The sequence below is a fragment of the Equus quagga genome, chromosome 5 (assembly GCF_021613505.1).
Source record: "Equus quagga isolate Etosha38 chromosome 5, UCLA_HA_Equagga_1.0, whole genome shotgun sequence".
NCBI classification, from domain to species: domain Eukaryota; kingdom Metazoa; phylum Chordata; class Mammalia; order Perissodactyla; family Equidae; genus Equus; species Equus quagga.
In genome coordinates this window covers 23,536,401-23,552,968 of record NC_060271.1, presented here as the reverse complement: position 1 = coordinate 23,552,968, position 16,568 = coordinate 23,536,401, and the positions used below count along the sequence as shown (strand labels likewise).

General features: G+C 44.8%; 1 protein-coding gene across 1 annotated transcript in view; it reads right to left on the bottom strand.

The window, feature by feature from the left end:
• CSMD2 (CUB and Sushi multiple domains 2) overlaps positions 1 to 16,568 on the bottom strand; it is a 585,891-nt gene that overhangs the window by 51,358 nt on the left and 517,965 nt on the right. Inside the window, exons 48-53 of the mRNA XM_046662326.1 lie at positions 14,051 to 14,197; positions 11,212 to 11,400; positions 7,251 to 7,436; positions 5,548 to 5,742; positions 3,705 to 3,878; positions 2,237 to 2,410 (exon numbers count right to left, since the gene is read on the bottom strand). Of these exons, the coding sequence (XP_046518282.1) occupies positions 2,237 to 2,410; positions 3,705 to 3,878; positions 5,548 to 5,742; positions 7,251 to 7,436; positions 11,212 to 11,400; positions 14,051 to 14,197 (1,065 nt within the window). The remainder of the gene's footprint in view (positions 1 to 2,236; positions 2,411 to 3,704; positions 3,879 to 5,547; positions 5,743 to 7,250; positions 7,437 to 11,211; positions 11,401 to 14,050; positions 14,198 to 16,568) is intronic.

The following is a 16,568-nucleotide window of genomic DNA, read 5'->3' as shown; positions in this document are numbered from 1 at the left end:
AGCCTCACAACAGTCTTCGAGGTATCTGCTTTGAATAGATGAGGAAACAGACCCAGCGAGGTAAACTACGTCATCTAAAGTCATATAGCCAGATGATATATGGTGGCGCCTCTGGGATTTGAACCCAGGCAATCTAGGTCCAGGGTCCAAGTGTCTAACTAATTTACTTCCTTTCAGTATAGACCAGGTCTAAAATTAAGTGTCTTTAAGCCGGCCAGACATTCTCCATTTAGTTTCAGACTCCAACATTCCCTGTTATTTATAACCCAAATCTCTTCACACACGTTCTGTGCCAATTTCTTGAAGGCATTTGAATTTGCGTCTTCTGGATAAAACCAAATCTGTTTTGTTTAGACACATCTGGAAGACTGACTGAATGTAGATGGATCTCGCTTTCTGCAAACCTAACAGTGAAGCTATTGACTAATTTTCATGCAGTGCTTATTGAGTAAGTCTCACTATTTTATTGCTCCATCTCATCTATCAAAAGCCAAATGAAGAAGAAGAGTTAGAAACAAAAAACTGCCTTACAAAAATTAAGAACGAAAGTCCCTGCAGTTTACATCAAGTCTTGCTTTATGGAACTTTAAAAAATGAAGAATTTTCCAAATGACTTCCAGGCATCTGAGAATAACGATGTCATCTAAATCCAAAACATGCAGATTAACATGAAGAACAAATAAAACCATAGAAAGCCCAGGCCCGCAGCATAATGAATAGGCAGAGAATGCTACAAACTTTAAATTATGCATAAGTAGAAAAATAAACAGTAAATCAGGCAGAACTACTTCTCATGCTTCTGTTGCAAGCCTTTGTGGAGAGAAAGACTGCATGGGAAAGAGAAGAGAGGAGGAGAGGACTGGTGATCTGAGAAAGTCCGTCTTAAATGTGAACATATTGAAAAAGGATCCTGGTATTTCAGTGCATTGACTACAGGAGAGGGGCATAAAAGTATATAAACTTTTCTAAAAACCAAAAGAAATGAAAAGAAAAGTGAAGCAAAAAAAAGCAAAGAAAATACACCACACAGAGAAAGAAATAAAGATATATTACGTGTATGATAGTTTACACATAATAATTACAGAAAACAAGACAGAATTAAGACCAAACATGTAGGTCATAACAATAAATGTGAATGAGGTTAACTAACCTATTAAAAGATTTTCAAATTGGCTCAAAAGGCAAGGCCCAATTCTGTGATGTATACAAGAGACTCACCTAATTGAAGTGACTCAAAGGCTAAAATGAATGGACTGTTAGAGGTACAACAGGCACATGGAATAAGGAGGAAAACAGGAGCTGCAAGCCTAATATCAGGTAGAGTGCAGTTCAAGCTAGAAAATATTAAAAGTCACAAAGAAGACGCTTTTAAAGGCTAAAACCACAATTTGCAATGTAGATATCATAGTTATAAATATGCATGTACCAAATAACACAGCAACTACTTATATGTAGCAGGAGCTCTATGAAATGCAAGGCAAAACAGAAGTAAACTAACAATAGAAAACTTTAAAACACACCCCTCAGAACAAAACAGGTCAAGTGAACAAAAAAATAAGTAAGCATACAAAAGGGACATCTTACGATTATATATAGAACTTTGCACCTAATACACTTTCTTCTCAAAAGCACATGGAACATTCGTAACAGTTGATCAAATATTAGGCCACAAAGAAAGCATCTGTAAATTCCATGAAGCAGAAATATTACATACAGTGCAATAAAGTTAGACATGAATAACAAATAAAAGTTAAAAAGGCCCTTCCACCTGGAAGTTAAAAAAACAAGCACACTCTTCTACTAAAAAACTTCTAGGTCAAAGGGTAAATTAATACCAAAATTACACAACTTCTAATAAATACTAAGACATTAATTATTATAACCTATGGGATGCAATTAGAGCAGTGATCAGAAGAAATTTCATAGCCTTAAACACTTATATACGTAACAATCGATAAAAATGGAAGATTGAAGATAAATGAATTAAATTTCCAAATCAAAAGCTGGAAAATGAACAAAAATGTTAACCAAAAGAAATCACAAGAAAGGAAATAATAAAGGGGAAAATAGTAATTAATGATGCAGCAAACTGAAAATAATAGATGCAATGATTGCATCTTTTGAAAAAAATTAACAAAACATATAAAAATCTCTAGCTAACCTAGCCAAGACAACATGGGGGAAAGTTCATGTTGAATCTGAGCCCGTGACTAGGGAGAGTGGATAACATACTTACGCACACAGAAAGGGGTCTTGCCCGACCAGTGATGATCCTGCTGGCAGATGCGCACAGACATGCCGATCAGGCGGAAGCCAGCGTTGCACTGGTACACCACGCTGCCCCGGTAGTTGTAGTTCTCTCCATTGATGTGTCCATTGACGATCGGCTCAGGAGTCCCGCAGTGTCCGGCTTTGGTGAGGGATGGGGAAAGAGTGTAAATCAAACAGAAGCTTGTAGAAAGTGAGGTGGGGCTTGGTCAGGGTTAGGGAAGACAGGGATGGTGGGGAAAAGGATTAAGTACCCAATGATCCATTGTTTTCCCATCTCCCCCTGAGAGTAGCCATCTAAGAGTGACTTCAGGAATCCTAGACATGATAGAATGGTGTTGAAGACTTGGCAACCCCTAATCCCAAGGTTGCATCCCAAACAGCCATCCCTCTCTGAGCTTTAGTTTCTGTGTTGTACACAGAGAGAAATGATCACTGTTACCTCCCTGCTTCTGCGATGGCCCCTCTCCTTTCCTCATCAACCAGGATTTACTGAGCACCTACTGCATGGAGGGCACTGCGGTCTACATTAAGGCAATTAAAGTCTGGTTGTGTTGAAAACAACCATGTGAAAACAGGTGGTTTGGCTAAATTCATCCTTCCTTCTTCTTGAGGGGCAACGAACACAGACAATGCAAACCTAGTTGAGTCATTTTTACTAAATGGGGTTTGGGTAGAGTGTATTCCTGGCATTTCCGCTAGCTATCCTTTGGCTCTGTGTGGAAGTGACTCATGACTGTCTCTAACAGAGGTCTGAGACAGTGGGAGGGCCGTACTGTTCACTGTGGAACAGAGCATCCAATCTACACTGTTAAGTCTGTGCGGCTGGGACCCTCCTTTGGTCTTGAGGTGTCAAGAAAGGAGTGAGAGAAGAGAGACATTTTGAATCTAAGGTTTAGGCAGGAAATGGATTAGCCATGGAGGAAATGATAATTTTGTCCTTTGTAAATCAGGCTATTTTTTATGCTTTTGCCATAGCTTATTATACATATAAATATACAATAAGCAAATGAAAAAAGATATATTTATATATAAGGTAAATACATATACATGTAAAATTTGTTACTAGATAATATAAAAGGTATTTTAGATATATTACAGGAATGTGCCTTTGCAAGTTTCCCCAAAGGTGAAGACCGTGGCTTCACCCATCACACAAGGGCTAATAAGAAGGGGTTGTCTTTTTGATCAGAATGAGAACCCCTCAAAGGTTTGTCTCAGTGGACTTGAAGTTCTTCTCATTCTTTTGGGTGTCCCAAGAGAAGCTAGTTCCGGGTTTTAGTTATGGCAGATGCCCAGTAGCTGATGTTTGGATTAAGCGTTTTATGACAGTAGATAATATGCTGTTGTTCAAAGATTAGGATCGAATTTTGGAAAGATCTAACTTATGCTGAAGAGGGAAAAATGGGCAGGATAGGTCTGGGGAGGTCACTTACCAAGGCAGCGGACTTCAGAGCCACTCCAGAGTCCATTGGCCATGCACTCCCGAACCCTGGAGCCCACCAGCGTGTATCCGGAATTGCAGGAGAAGATGGCCGTTGCCCCGTAGACAGACAATGTGCCAATGCGGTGCCCATTGGGTGGGATGGGGAGCTCTCCACAGGAGATGACTAAAAAGATCACAAAATGCTCAGGAAGCCAGCCCCAAGAGAAGGGACACGTGCTGCTTCTGATTTGCAAGAATAATGACAAAAATAAGATCTGTTTAATCTTACTCTATTGGGATTCATGACCAGAATATGGGTGGTGACACAACTGTTGTGATATTACACTGGAGCAGTGATTCTCAACTGGAGATGTTGCCAGAAGCACCTGAGAGGCTTTTAAAATGTTCACTCTGCACTCTGGACCCATGACTCACAGTCTCTGGAAGTATGGCCCAGGCATGTGCGTTTAAAAGAACTCAGGTGGTTCGGATGTGCACCCTGGTTAGGAACCACCAGACTAGAGAGATGGTGATTCTGTGGTATGATGCTTGGTGTCCAGGGCAGACACTGCAAATCAATTTCCTTGTCCTTTCTGCTGAGCACAGCAGCAGCCTCATACTCCTTCTCAACAGAGCACTGCAGATGGCCACTGGCTGGCATACAAGGTGAGGACTAATGGCCAAGGTTGTATTGAAATGTGAGCACCTTCGTTGTAAGGAAGCTGTTACATGCTCATGACTTCTGCTCTGCCCCGTACGTGGTTACATTCCACTGTGGAGTCTGCACTTGGATTCGTAAAGACAATAGCGTGTTGGACAATAGATGATGCGAAGATACTCTTCCTCCTACCCAGTCTCAAACTTCCCACTGCTCATTGACAAGTTTTCTCTTTCTACCGCTTCATAGACACTTCCTTCCTCCATCACATCCTTATTAATTAAGTAAATCATCATGAGTATATCCATATTGTAGTGGATGCTGTGGTGAGCCACTCAAATCCTCCTTTAGGACCAAAGGACCTATTTGCCCAGAGGTTGGCAAAAACCCCTCAGCTTTGTGCCCTCTTCAGTTTGTCTTGGATGAAGAGTCCTCCCACTTAAGCTGTCTTTCTGGGGAAGCCTGCACCCAACATTTGTTCACTGTGTAGGTATAAAGGCCTCTTGCCCCAGCTTGTGACAATTCTGAAGAGCCAGCTTTAGAGCTCCACGTGGGGTCAGCTGAGGCCTCACAGATACTGCATCAGAGCTCAACTTCTCCATCTTCCCAGTCCTGCTTCCTTTCCTTCCCTTCCTTTTCACAGGCGGTGAGCCCAAGAGCACTGCCTAATAAACCTCTGTCTCAGAGGTGCTTCCTAGGGACCCTGACCTTCGAAACTATCTTAAAGAAGCAAAGGAAAACAATTCACGATGGAGAAGGAGAGGCAGGCACACTGAGCTGGCCTGCCCCTTGTGCCATACCCACTCCTCCTGTACGTTCTCCCATTACAGGTCCTGTCACACCCCATTGTCATTGCTTCCTTATTTGTCTGCCTCTCCAGTAGACTATAAGCTCCTTGTGGGCAGGAACCACAACCTTTTATCTCCATACCTCTACAATTTCTGGTGTGAATGTTGAATATGTGAATTAGTAGATACTCACCTGGACAAAGGCATCTTTTTAATAAGATGACAAGATGATGGAAGTACTTCCTTAAAGGAGTAGGCATCTGCCCAGCTCCTGATTCTAGGTGTGTGTTCATAAAGAGGCACGCTGTAATCCTGGCGGCCTTCCTCTTCTCCCCCTCCCCATGTACAAGACAGTTCAGGTAGCAGGCACCGCGCCAAACTTGCCCACCCTCCGCTCCTGGGCTTACTTTGGCAGGTGGGCATAGAGTTCCCGAGGCTCCATTTGCCATTGGCCTGACAGCGGATGACCCTTTGGCCTGTGTAGTAGTAGCCAGGGTCGCAGATGAGCATCAGCTGCGCCTGGAACTGGTACTGTGTCTCAAAGATCAGCCTCCATCGGCCGTGTTCCACGCTGATGCTGCTGACATCAGGACAGGTCACGGCTGGGGAGACAAGGAGCAGCGAGGAGGTCTAATTAGTTAATTACGGAAGACACTGGCAAGAGTCCAGAGCTGGGGACAGGGAGATTGTAATGCTGCAATCAGGAATCCAAAAAATCAGCAGTCTCCAGGCAGGTTTGGTAGATGAATGAAGTGGGCTGGGTGGGGAATGTGGCAACCTGGGGCAGGCAGAGTGCCAAAAACAAACAAACAAACAAACAAAAAGGGAGGTGGGACTCAGTCAATGCTGATTGTTGGCTGCAATACTGTAAGTTCTACTTAGTTAGATCTTCATTTTTCAAGGGAAGCTAGAAATATGGATTTTTATGTAAAAATTTTCCAATTTTAAAAAGTTGGGCAGTACACAAAAATTTTTTATAAAGCACAGCATAGGCCAAAAAACCAAACCAAAACAAAAGAAAAACACAAAACCTGATATCTTTGGATGGAATGTAGCCCACTAGGCTGCCAGTTTGTGACTTTGGCCTTACAGTTGAGCTGCATGTCTGTCATTTTCCAGTTTTTTGATCAAAGGACATTCATGCAAACTTTCTGATTGGTTTTCCATTTAAAAGGAAGTGGACTAGGTCATTCCTAAGTTCTATGATGGGTTATGGAAACATCTCTGGGTACAATGGTCTATCAGTGCTCTGAGAGAAATTCCAATGGGAGCCCAAGTTGGTAGATGACACTACCTACCTGTCTCGGCTCCAATTTCCATGTATATGTTCAAATCCCCAATTTCCATGTATATGTTTTTTGCTCATCATAGTAGGGACTACTGTGATCCATGGCAGATGCATTCTAACACCCCCAGTGGATGCTTGAAACCGCGGATAGTACTGAACCCTACTTATACTAAGTTTTTTCCTCCCCATCCATACCTATGATAAAGTTTAATTTATAATTAGGCATGGTAAGAGATTAAAAACAATATCTACTAATAAAATAGAACAATTATGATAAAATACTGTAAAAAAGTTATCATAGATCTTAGCAACCTCAGGATACGGTTTTATTTCTTATTAAGTTGAGAACTTTCCACCTTTTCACTTAAAGAAAGCGCTGCTTCTCTTCGGCATTTCCGAATTGCCAGCATCACTACTCTTGCGCTTTGGGGTCATTATTCAGTAAAATAACAGCCACCTGAGCATAAGCACTGCAATACAGCGACAAGTTGACCTGATAACCCAGATGGTTACTAGGTGAAGACCGGGCAGGCAGCACATACAGTGTGGACCCCCTGAACAAAGGGATGATTCACGGCTCGGTGGGATGGAGTGGGGTGGTGCAAGATTTCACCCTGCAATTCAAAAGTCATGCAATTTAAAATTTATGAATTGTTTATTTACGGAATTTTCCATTTAAGACTGCAGTTGACCACAATTGACTGAGCTGTGCAGAGTGCACATGTGGAGGAGGGGGCCTGCTGCACTGGGTTTTTCGCAGGAACCTTTTCAGCTGCTCACCCAGCCCCTCCTCACACCCGCCCCCACTGCCCATGGACTCACGGACACACTGTGGGGGGACATTGCGGTTGCTCCATAGGCCTGTCTCCAAACACTCTGCTGTGGCCTCGGCGCCTGCCTCGAGGTGGTAGCCTTCACTGCAGCTGTACACAGCCTTGGTCCCCACCGTGTACTCTTTGCCAAACACCATTCCGCTCTTGGGGGCCTCAGGAAGCCCGCAGGAAAGAGCTAGCGAGGGGAAAACAGAGTCATTAGCATGTCTGCTTCAAGACGATGTACTGAGAACATATTTTTATCTTTCTTTTCCCCTGAGGCCTTAACAAAATTGTAGTAAAGACTAATAAAAAGGAAAAGCTTCATAACAAAAAAGAAAGTGGGAGGATCACCAGCAGACGAGATTTAAAGGAATTTTGGAAGACGGAATGCAGACAGAAGTGTGTTGATGGATTAAATGGAGCTGAGAAGCTGCAGCCCAAAATATATGGGAGGCAGCTATAAGCTAAGACCAGTTCTTATGCTCTCAGAAAAGCAGTGGAGAGAGTCGGGTATCTATTCTCCAGACAAAATACAGAGGATTTCCTTTCCCACTTAAGAAAAAGGAACTCCCTGGAGAGAATTAGGGCTGCTGAGGTGTGAGCTGGCACCCCAGAGTAAAGCTCTTTTAATTCTAGAATTTAAGGGCTCTGAGCCTAAAGCCTGCCCCTCTGCCCACTCATCTCTGCCACATACTCAACTTCTTATTCATGGGAGAGACCTAGTGGACAAAGATATCTGTGTACATTACAACAAAGGTAACCTGTATCTGCTACATAGAAAATTAACCTAGCATTTAGTGCAAAATGGGAACAAGTAAGGATCATTATACATAGGAAGAAAACTAGTAGCATGAAAGAGGTAAACAAAGATAAGATTAAAAATATAAAAAAAAAGTCTCCTTTAGGAAACAGAGCTAACACAAGAAAAAGAAGGTACATAACCTTTAAACTTCTGGTTAGTAGTATTTTGAGAAAGTCAAGGTGACATATTACGTACATATTATGTATTACTTTCATAAAATGAGAACAGAGTGCTTAGAAAAAAGCACAACAACAAAAAAAGAACAAGGCATGGCTCTTTTAAGTTAAAAATATGATTGTCAAAAGAAGCATTCAGTAGAAGGGTGGGAGATAAAGGGAATTTCTCAGAATATAGACCAAAAAGACAGAGACTGAAAATGATTACAGAAGACTGAAAACACAGAGGATCAATTAAGGAGGTCCAATATCAATGAGTCGGGGCTCCAGAAAGAAAGGACAGAGAAAGCGAGGGGATGGAGTGATCGTAGAGGAAAATTTCCCAGGGCTGAAGAGAGACACAAGTCTAGATTGAAAGGGAGCCAAAGGGATGTTAGGAGAACCATTCTTAGATACACTGTGGCTGAATGGTTAAGTTCGCGCACTCCACTTTGGTGGCCCAGGGTTTTGCTGGTTCGGATCCTGGGTGTGGACGTGGCACCGCTCATCAGGCCATGCTGAGGCGGCGTCCCACACACCACAACCAGAAGGACCCACAACTAGAATATACAACTATGTACTGGGGGGCTTTGGGGAGAAGAAAAAAAAAGAAGGGGGGTCTGGAAGACAGAGGAAATAAGGGAGTATTTGAACATGAGGCTCTTTAAAGCCTAATCCACAAGACTGTAAGCTCCTTCAGTGGCACTAGGTTAGCCCAATTGTCATATCTGATCAACTAACTTCCCTGCTTTCTCGAACCCTTTGGGAAGAAATATTTGGATCCCCTCTGACATTTTTGCAGGGTGGTCAATCCGGAGGGAGCAGGTGAAGCAAGTGGGCAGCAGCCACTTCTCCCTGCCCCAGGCCTGGGTAACTAAGAGGACAGAAGACAACTTCCCAGCGTGAGAGACTAAAAGCCTGTCTCGTGAGCTCCATGCCAAAACACAGTCCCCCAAACCCAGAGGGAAGAGGGACACTTCCTATGGGTGGGAGAGGAGGGGACAGAGTCACAAAGTATTTGAAACTCACTGTGGAAGGAGATCTCTGAGGGAGAGAATATGAGGGAGAGAATGGGCTGCGGGAATGGGAGAGAAAGCATTAGGTGGCGTAGAATCTGTAAGGTGACATATTTGTTGGTGGAGAAGACAAGGTTTGGAAGCAGCAACAGGGAACGGGAAGAATGCCAGGCCTTTCCTGGTCCAGGGTTACGCGGGAAAAGGGGGATTAACACCCTTCACTTGAAAGGGCCACAGCATCTGTGTTCTCAGAGGAGAGCCACAGTCACCATGGACGGAGGAAGCGAAGAGAGCCTTCTGGGTAGTGACCAAGGGTGTGTGCTTGTTGGCCATGGAACCAGGATTCCGGAGAGCACAGAAGGAATGGCTGAGAGGGAGGCCTGCGGAGGGAAGCCTGCGGTGGGGAGGGGGAGAAGCAGCACAGAGCAGCATGGGGATGAGTGGATGGAGCACAGGGGGGCCTAATTTTGGAAAGTGACAAAAGATAACAGAGATGAGAGCATGGTAGATTCCAATTGGAGATCGGGAAACAAGACTTTGTCTGTGTTGATCCAGTTAGAGATATGGAGACGAAAGCCAAATGGCATTTGTCATTCGTGGACAGTCAGTTCTCTGAGACCTTTGCTGAAGGCATCAAATAGAATGTCAATGACACATTGCTTCTATCTTTGAGAAAGCTCAGGCACAGGCGAGAAGGTTGTGAGGGTCAGAGGTGACAGATGTCCTGGAAAAGTACGTCATCATGCTGGGAAACAAAGAACAAGAACATCACACATCAATGTGATTTCCTTTTTTTGTCTGTAAAATTGGTAAGGTTTTTCTTTTCTTTTTTTAACGTAGTACATAATGTTGAGAATGTGGGAGAAAAGGCAATTTTTACACGCTGCTGGTGGAAGTGTAAGTGAAGACAAACCTCTCTGGGGAGCAAGAAGTACCAAAAGCTGTAGATTTTGTATGGGTATGACTCAATAATCTCATTTCTTGGGATTCAATCTTAAGGAAATAAATGTGGATATTGATAAAGATGGAATTAAGGATTTTAATGGCAGCATTGTTGACAGGAGCAAAAAATAGATAAATCCAAATGACCCACAGTAGGATGATACTTAAATAAAGGACAGTTTTTCCATAATGCTATGCAATCATTGAAAATAATGACGAGGACGTGTCTTTGATTGCGTGATAGATGTTAACAAAATATGAAGAGCTTTGCACATTGATGTACATTTTTGTAAATATATAAAAGACCACAGGAAATGTGCTGAAATGTTAAGTGGTGATCTCAGTTGACGGGATTATAGGTCATTTTCAATGTTTTCTTTTGCATCATCTGTAGTTTTTTTTTTTCAGATTTCTAGTCTGAATGTATATTACTTTAAGGGAAAAAAATCCCATAAATTATCAAAGGCAAGGTATGCAAATTGTGTGGTACACATCATGGCTGGATCGGTCTCTCTTCCACCCCGTTCTCTCTGCCCCTCCCCTCCTCCGACCTGCACTTCAGCCAGCCCCAATTGCTTTGCATATCTTGTGATCTCTGCAGCCTGTGCTTTTGCAAACGCTCTAGCTGCTGCCTAGAATGCTTTCCTTGCCAATGCCTGGTCTCAAACCCTCCTTGCTCTACCAGCCGGAGCCCAGGCATGCCCTCTTCCGGGAGCCCTCCCTAGCTGTCCAGGAGACAGGTCCCTTCTTACCTCTGGGCTCCCACAACACTGTTTATACTCCTGATACAGCGCCTCCCTCCTCTATCATTTTGCCCGATATGTGGTTACATATCCGGCTCCCTCATTGCTCTGAAAACACTGAGACTGTGTTTCATGCATATGAACATCCCCAGGGCTTGAGATATTATGGATCCTCAATATATGTTTGCTGAAAGAATGAATTAATTATCAATGGGGTAACCCATATTTGGAAGTGATGGGTCCTAGGACAAGCCCAAGATGTGAGTAGGGTCCAAACCACCTGTCACCCCCCTTCCCACCTGCTTCTCACCTTGACAGAGAGGAATGGCCTCGCTCCACAGGAAGTAGCCCTGGGGGTGCCGGGTACAAATGGCCATGCTGTGTCCCACCAAGCGGTAGCCCGCGTTGCAGCCAAAGTGGATGGAGCCTCCGGGCTGGGTGCTGCTCTGGCCCAGAAGGAAGCCATGGAGTGGAGCCCTGGGCAGGCTGCAGTAGGGAGCTGAATAACAAGATGAGGCTCAGGGGACCACACACAAGTGGGAAGACAGATATGGTCTTTCATGCACGCCCGCCCCTCCCTTCTCCCCCCATTTTTTTTTTGTCTTTGCCACCGCCAGGTCCACTGCTGTTTAGGAAGGTCTGAGTGGTTGATATTGAAACACAGCCAATCAATTTAGCAAAGCCAAAGAAAAGAAAAGAAAAAACCACAAAGTATTGGGTCCCCTTTGTGGCCTTGAGGCAGCACTGGTTGTGCAGCTGAGTTCAGGCTCTTGAATCCTGTCAGCCCCGCAAAAGATGCAGAAAATGGAACCCAATGGGGTTGGTTCCAGAGGCTGTGACTGCGGGGGCATGGACTCGGGCTCTCAGGCCTGTGCTCAAGTCTCATTTCTGACCTTTCCAGGTCTGTGACTTGGGAGAAATCACTGACACTCTTTCAGCTGCCTTCCTCACCCGTATATTCAGATCGGTGATGCCCACCTCCTAGGTTTTTGGACAATTTAAATGGGTTGTGTTTGTAAAGCCCCCAGCCCAGTGCAGGGCACTCAGTGCCCAATCAGCGGTCCTTCTCTTTCTTTCTGTTGTGTAGGGGGGATGGCAGAGAGGGCCTGTGGCAATCCAGGACACAGAATGCACAGTCCTAACTCCCCCTCAGTGTATGGCTTCAACTTTTTTCATTCCTTTATTCAACAAATAGGTATCGAGTGTCTATTACGTGCCAGCTGCTATTGTAAGCTCTAAGACTACAGAAAACAGACAAAAACCCAGCCTCAGAGAACTCGTAGTAAAAACTCCTGTCAGAGAGCCTCAGGGAACGTTCTGTGAGGCTGAGAAAGAGGGATGACCAAAGGAACATGCAGAGCACGCCCCTTAATTTGCTCTGAGTCCCTGGCTGGGTCTCCTAGGCAGGCCTGGGATAAGATGGATGCGGGTACCAGGCCCTCACTCCATCCTCCCCACGGTGAGGTCGTCTGGCCTCGTATTCGGTGCTCGCATCCCTCTGCTGGTGAAATTGGTGTTGGCAATACCTCCCTTCCAAGCCAGACGGGCTTCCCCGCTCCTGCTTTGCCACCTGTGTCCTGTGTATGTCGGATCTATGTGTCTGCCTCAGTCAGGAACAAGAACCTCAGTTATAGAATATACTTAGTTGCAGTGACAGATGCATGTGCAAATTACATGAGTCTACTATATTTTAATTAAGCACTAACTGTTTCACCATGTAATTAATTCACTTTCCACGCGGCATATGTATTGTAATTACAACTGACTCATTACCCTTAAGCATGTGATTAGCCTTTATGAACATCAAGGAAAGGGCAACTCCTTAGTGGCTTTTGGTTCCTAGTTTAGCATCAGAACAGTGAAATGCTACTAAGGGCTGTGTTTCCTTTGGAGTGAGCAGCTGTTGGGAACTCAGCCTAAATCTCTCTGAGAGGTACCTTTAGGTTTCTTTTTCATCATGGGGAAACTGAGGCTTGAAGAGGTTAAGTGACTTGTCTAATAATCATTCAGGTAGCTAGTGACAGAGCTGATCACTGACCCTGGGGGTCGTGAAGCCACCCTCTCTCTTGCGTACATGGGGGAAAGGAAGGTAGGGTTGACATGGCAGAGGAAATGGACTCCGAGATGGTAAAGATCGTCCTCCTCCTAGACGCCCCTCAGCTTCATCTGCTTTGCTCTTCCCTGAAGCCATACCTGAGGGTTCTTTAAGACTGTTCAAATGGTCTGCTAAGTTCGGGCTGGTCTTGCCAGCAGGTGGCCCATGAGAGGAGATGGTCTGAGACAAGTGGTAACTCAGGCAGGCTATAATTTGACATCCCTTCGACCCCATATTTAAAAATCTGTCCAACATTTCTTTGGAATGCAGGCCACATGCAGCAGGGGAAAGAGTACTGAAGGGGAAGTGGTGCATGGAAGCCCCGCCCCCCCCCCCCCGCCATCTTAAGGAGTTCATCTCCGCCTCTAAGCTTGCAGAGCCCAGCCAGCAGTTCACTGGACCCGCTCCCCTTCAAATGGGCATCAAGCAGCTCATCAAGTTTTCTTTCCAACTACACACAGTAATCCCTACAATGCGAGTTCAGATAAATTCGATTTTCTTCATCTTACTACATGTCCAGAGATATGTTTGTGCTCCTGTGGATTGTTGCCCCTGTCAGTTGTCTGGGTGGTCTGGCCTTTGCTCTGACTCTGCCTGTGAGACACGGTTTGCAGAGCAGAAGGGAGGCTCCTGGACTTAGAATATAGCCCGTCCTTTGCTGTCCGTCTAACATTTCCCAGGCAGAGTTCCATGTCTTAGAGTTTTTCAGTTTCAAGGGACTTTTATTAATATTTCAACAGTGTTGGCGATAGGATCACATTTGGGCATTATCAGGTCATACATAATAAACTTATTCAAAAGACACAGGCTGTCAGTATGGGCAGGAGAGAGGGAAGAGCTTCAAGTAGGGAAAGGAGGAGACAAAGAGGAGGTAGGAAAATGTCAAGGACACTTGTGCAGCTGTCAGTGAGAGAGACTGAGAGGAGGAGAGGGCGCCCCGTCCCAGTGGAGGAGCCCCGCCATTGATAGGGACATGGCTCGTGGCTTATTTGGGTGAGAAACTTAGAGGTCTCAGAGGTGTGGTCCTCCTCGTGAGTTCTTATGCTTTACTCACCTGAATACCGAATCTTAAAACCCTTCCGATTGTAGGCGTGGTCAGACGACCAGCGCAGGTACACAGAGTTGCTTGAGCTGGTGACAATCAGGGGGGCTGAGTAATTCCCACTGAGGGCTTTCAGCAGAGGACTTTGTCCTGAGGGACCTGGGGTGAGAGCACAGGACACAGGATTGCAGACTGTCGAAGCTATCCAAGATATTAGATTTGGGGCCTTTAACGTAACCACTTCCCATTTTTCCCCTCCTCAAGTGAAGACACAAAGGCTCAGAATGGTTGGACAGCTCAGAGTCAGCATGGCTGTTTGTACCTCTGCTTCTCTCTCTGCATCCTCAGGCATGCCCCAGGTGCTCTTTCCCACTGAGCCCTAAAGCAGGGCCCCAGGAAGTCACTGCCAACCTAGAGGAATTGGCAGGCGAGATGAATTCTATTTGCCATTTTGGGACTTGCCCAACGTCAGGCAGCTGGTTAATGGAAGAGCCCGTTTTCAAACTGAGAACTTCTTCCACCTTGCCACCCTGCTTCTCATGTGCATACTAAAAACAGCTCGGTGCCTGCCATATAGAAAAAATATTCACTGAATGAACATACAGCAATAAAGCTAGAGGAAGACATCACGTCTTGACGTCATAAATAAATAACTCCCAAACATTTCTTCCCAAGGCTCTTCCAGAAAGGCCTCCCTCTTCTTTTTTCCTCCCTTAAATTACTGGGAGTGCATCCAGGCAGCTGGTTTAAGAGAGGCAGAATATAAGGCTGGATAATCCAAACACAGGATTTATGACCCTGGAAAGAGCCTGAGTGATGGTTCTAATATGCTGCTGAGACAGCTCTTGGAAGCTTGACCAAGGTAATGGACCATATTAAACAAAGTAGAGCCATCAGAACTGCCGTGCCAAACTGTGAGGGAAGAGGCCACAAGGCTCAGAGAAGCGACCTGCTAGGATGGGTCTACTACATCAGACCAGAATGCCCACTAGCTGACCGTGTCTCTCAGGAGCACCTGGAGGACACTCCAGTTTCTAAAGGAATAAGGAACGTGCTGGTGAGGGGGTGAGTACCAGCATCATCGACAACTCAAGTAATGGCTGTCCTCTGTGGGCTGCAACTGATGGGAGGAGATGCTGTCACAGAGACCGCCTTCGGAATATTGATGGGGATGAGGAAATCCTAGAATACAGAGCCCAGGTGGAAGCACTAAACAGTCAGAAGCAATGTTGGCGTAATTATTAAAATGGGCAGCAAGGTTGGAATGGCAGCTAGGAGGGTCTGATCTGTAGAATCTATGGAGACGGCTCGCAGAACATGGTATTCCTAAGGGCAAGAGAGATGGGCAACTCCCCCAAATGTGAATTACAAACCAAACAGATCATGAATGTCTAACCAAATGGGTGAGGAAAGCTAACCCCAGAGGAAAGTTGTAATCCCTTGCCCAATTTGGAGACTTGAGCCAGCTTTCATTTCTTACTCCAGAATATTTTGGCTGAAGGAGAGCCTGGGTCCTCATGAAAAACTACCCCATGAAAAAAGGACCTCGCAAAAATAACACCAATTGTATGTAGTAGTGATTTCCCCAGTGCTTCTCCCAAAAGACCTACCACTATTTACTAAAGTAACTGAATACTGGAGAAAAGGGAATGTCCAGGTACTTTGAAGATTTTTGGATACAGGATGTGAACTGATGCTGATACCTGCAGACTCAAAGCACTATTATGGCTCCTCTGCTAGAGTAGAGGTGTCTGAGAGTTGTGGTTGGTGATAAATAGAGTCCTGGCCCAGGTCCATCTCAGTACAACTAAACCAAGGAGTAGCGTCAACTGCAGTAGCTGTGCCAGCTGTAGTATCTTCATAGAGCAGATCAGCATAGCCTAGGTTATATGGAATGCAGCTATTAATCTAGCAATGCATTCTTTGAAAGGAGGATCATAAGCAATTTGCATTCACATGAGATAGACAAAAGTATACATTCATGGTCTTGGTCCAGAGCTATGTTAATTCTCCTGCTCTCTGTTATATTATAGTATGAAGAGATGTGGACCATTTGGACATCCTACAGAATATAGCATATTGGTTCTCTATATTCATGACATTGTATTAATCAGATCTGATGAACCAGAATGGACAATTAGTGCAGATGCCTTTGCAAGACACACTTGCTCTAGAGGGTAGGAGACAAATCCTAGAAAAAGCCAGGGGAAATTCTTAGGGTCCAGAGTCTAGTAGTTTGGGTTATGCTGAAAAGTTTCCTCCAAATTAAAGAGCAAGTTATTACACCTTTTCCCTCCTACCACCAAGAAAGAAGCACAATGTTTGGTAGACCCTTTGGATTTTGGAGGCAGCCTATTCTTCACTTGGGAAAAATCCTATGATCCATTATTGGTTGACATTCAAGTTGCTAGCTTTGAGTGGGGGCTAGGGTAAGAAAGGGTTCTGTAGCAGGACCAGGCCACAATACAAGCAGCCCTGCTACTAGGGCCATACAACCTATCAGCTCCCATGGTACTGGGGTTTCTGTGGC